At 49.2% G+C, this 2,054-nt stretch overlaps 1 protein-coding gene across 1 annotated transcript; it reads left to right on the top strand.

The window, feature by feature from the left end:
* Nucleotides 1-1,787, top strand: LOC118119212 (homeobox protein vent1). The gene is made up of 3 exons (XM_035172958.2): nt 1-1,005; nt 1,103-1,335; nt 1,446-1,787. Exons 1-3 carry the CDS (start codon nt 762-764, stop codon nt 1,701-1,703), a joined length of 735 nt encoding a protein of 244 aa, XP_035028849.1. The 5' UTR covers nt 1-761; the 3' UTR covers nt 1,704-1,787.
* The last annotated feature ends 267 nt before the right edge of the window (nt 1,788-2,054 follow it).

Here is a 2,054-nt window from a genome sequence, read left to right on the forward strand (position 1 = left end):
TATGATCACATCCACTGTAATTGTGATTAAAAGTAATTAATTCGCTAAGTTATGGTTTACCAGAGGATGCGAAGGACAGACAAATGGCTGTTTTGTAATGCCTCCATTCATTGTGCATCCCTGTGCCAGACTGATTTATTTTCTCAAAATTGTCCCAGACCTCAGATACAAAGTGATAATCATATGAGAAAGGGGCCAATATGCCACAACCTATCAGAGAAGTGAGCAGAGAGAATATTTAAGGACAAATATTTCCTCAGGATCCAGATGGAGCACAACACTTCAAAGCATGAACTGTTCATTATTCATCTCTTAATCCAGCCCATGTAACAATAGTTGGATCGAATTACAACATGTGAAAGATAGTTTGAAATAACGGAGCCAGGCCTAATAAATCTGGTCATCCGGACTGTTTTCCTGTGTAAGCAGCAGCATGTGAGTATTCGCTCCGTGCAGCTGCATACAGCTGTTTCTGCAGGCCCCCCCTCAGTTTCAGTGGGGCGGACAAATGTATGAGCTCAGGACTCTCACAGACTCGCCGGCGCCAGGACTTCACACACTCACAGGATATGTAAAGACTTCAATAACGAGCCATTAACCTCTAATCATCGGGATCGATCGGGCGTTAACAAGGGCCCCCCACACATGCAAATGACGCCGAGCGCAGGGCCCCTATAAAAGCTGCCTGTGGACAGGAGCTGCTCACACACACTCCCTCTCACATTAGGCGGACTCACAGGTCACTGAGCAGCACTGACAACATGGTCAAATACTTTTCCGTGGACTGGCTGGCCCAGAGCCACAGCAACACGGCGCCCACTGAGGATACCGCGCTGACCTGCAGACCCCACATCCCCTGCGTGGTGCAGCCGCGTCCCCCGACTTTTGGCAAAGGTTACCTGCAGCCGAAACCCAAACCCTCCAGACCCGTGGAACATATGGAGCCAGTGGATATCAACAGGCCTCTGCGCTCACCCGACCATTCATCAAACTGCTCCTCACCAAGTAAGTAGCACCCAACTCGTCACGTCGAACCAGTGATGCGTTCATCCATGGCGCACGAGCAGTGTTTGTAACCACACTTTTTCCTTTCTTCCTCCAGTTTCAGAAATCAGCGGCTACTCGTCTGGGTATGAGAGCGAAGCAGCTTCTTCAGAGTGTCTCTCCGTGGACGAGGGAAGCGAGGCGGAGAAAGACGGACCCCAGCGCCGGATGCGCACAAAGTTCAGCCAGGAGCAGATCAGCAAACTGGAAAAGATCTTCAACAAGCACAAGTACCTGGACGCTGGAGAGAGAGTGAAGACTGCGCGGAAGCTGAACCTCACAGAAACTCAGGTGAGACGCGGTTGCAAACACGTGCGATGTGTAGATCGTGCATGACGTTTAATATGTGAGCCGTGCATTGCGCATTGATTTGGATGCTAACTTTGTTTTGTTCGCTCCAGGTGAGGACGTGGTTTCAGAACAGGAGGATGAAGCTGAAGCGGGAGGTGCAGGACTTCCTCGCTCCCCAAGTGTCCCCGGTTATGTTCCAGTCGCTGCCCCCGGCCCAGTACCACGGCCTGACCGGACAGCGTCCCCGCTACCCCCCTGCCGGCCCGGCCTTCTACCCGCTCCCTCGTCAGATGGTCCTCCAGCAGCCGATGCCCCAACACCCCCCTCCTCATCATCACCTCATGATCCACAATCCCCATTTCTACTGAGGACCCGAAAACTACTGAGACCTTTCCCACCTGAAACACTTAGAATCAAAAAAGAGTGCAATCCAGAGTTGTTTTTATTTAATGTGTGTGTGTGTGTGTGTTTATCTTTATTATATTTGATATAGAAATTGTATATGATTCACAGAAAAGTCTATTTATCTTTAAATAAAGTCTATCTTCTATACCGCAGCACTGGACTCTGTATTTCTTTGTCATCGTTACAGCTATTACTGCTTAAAGATATCAGCTGATCTGTATTGTAGGATTAGCTCAACATGAATAGATCATCCTGTCTCGTCTTCAGAAGGGAGGGGAAGAAAGATCTGATAAAGATGGCAGCTGTCCATTTAG

Source organism: Hippoglossus stenolepis, chromosome 12 (assembly GCF_022539355.2).
Source record: "Hippoglossus stenolepis isolate QCI-W04-F060 chromosome 12, HSTE1.2, whole genome shotgun sequence".
In the NCBI taxonomy this organism is placed as follows: domain Eukaryota; kingdom Metazoa; phylum Chordata; class Actinopteri; order Pleuronectiformes; family Pleuronectidae; genus Hippoglossus; species Hippoglossus stenolepis.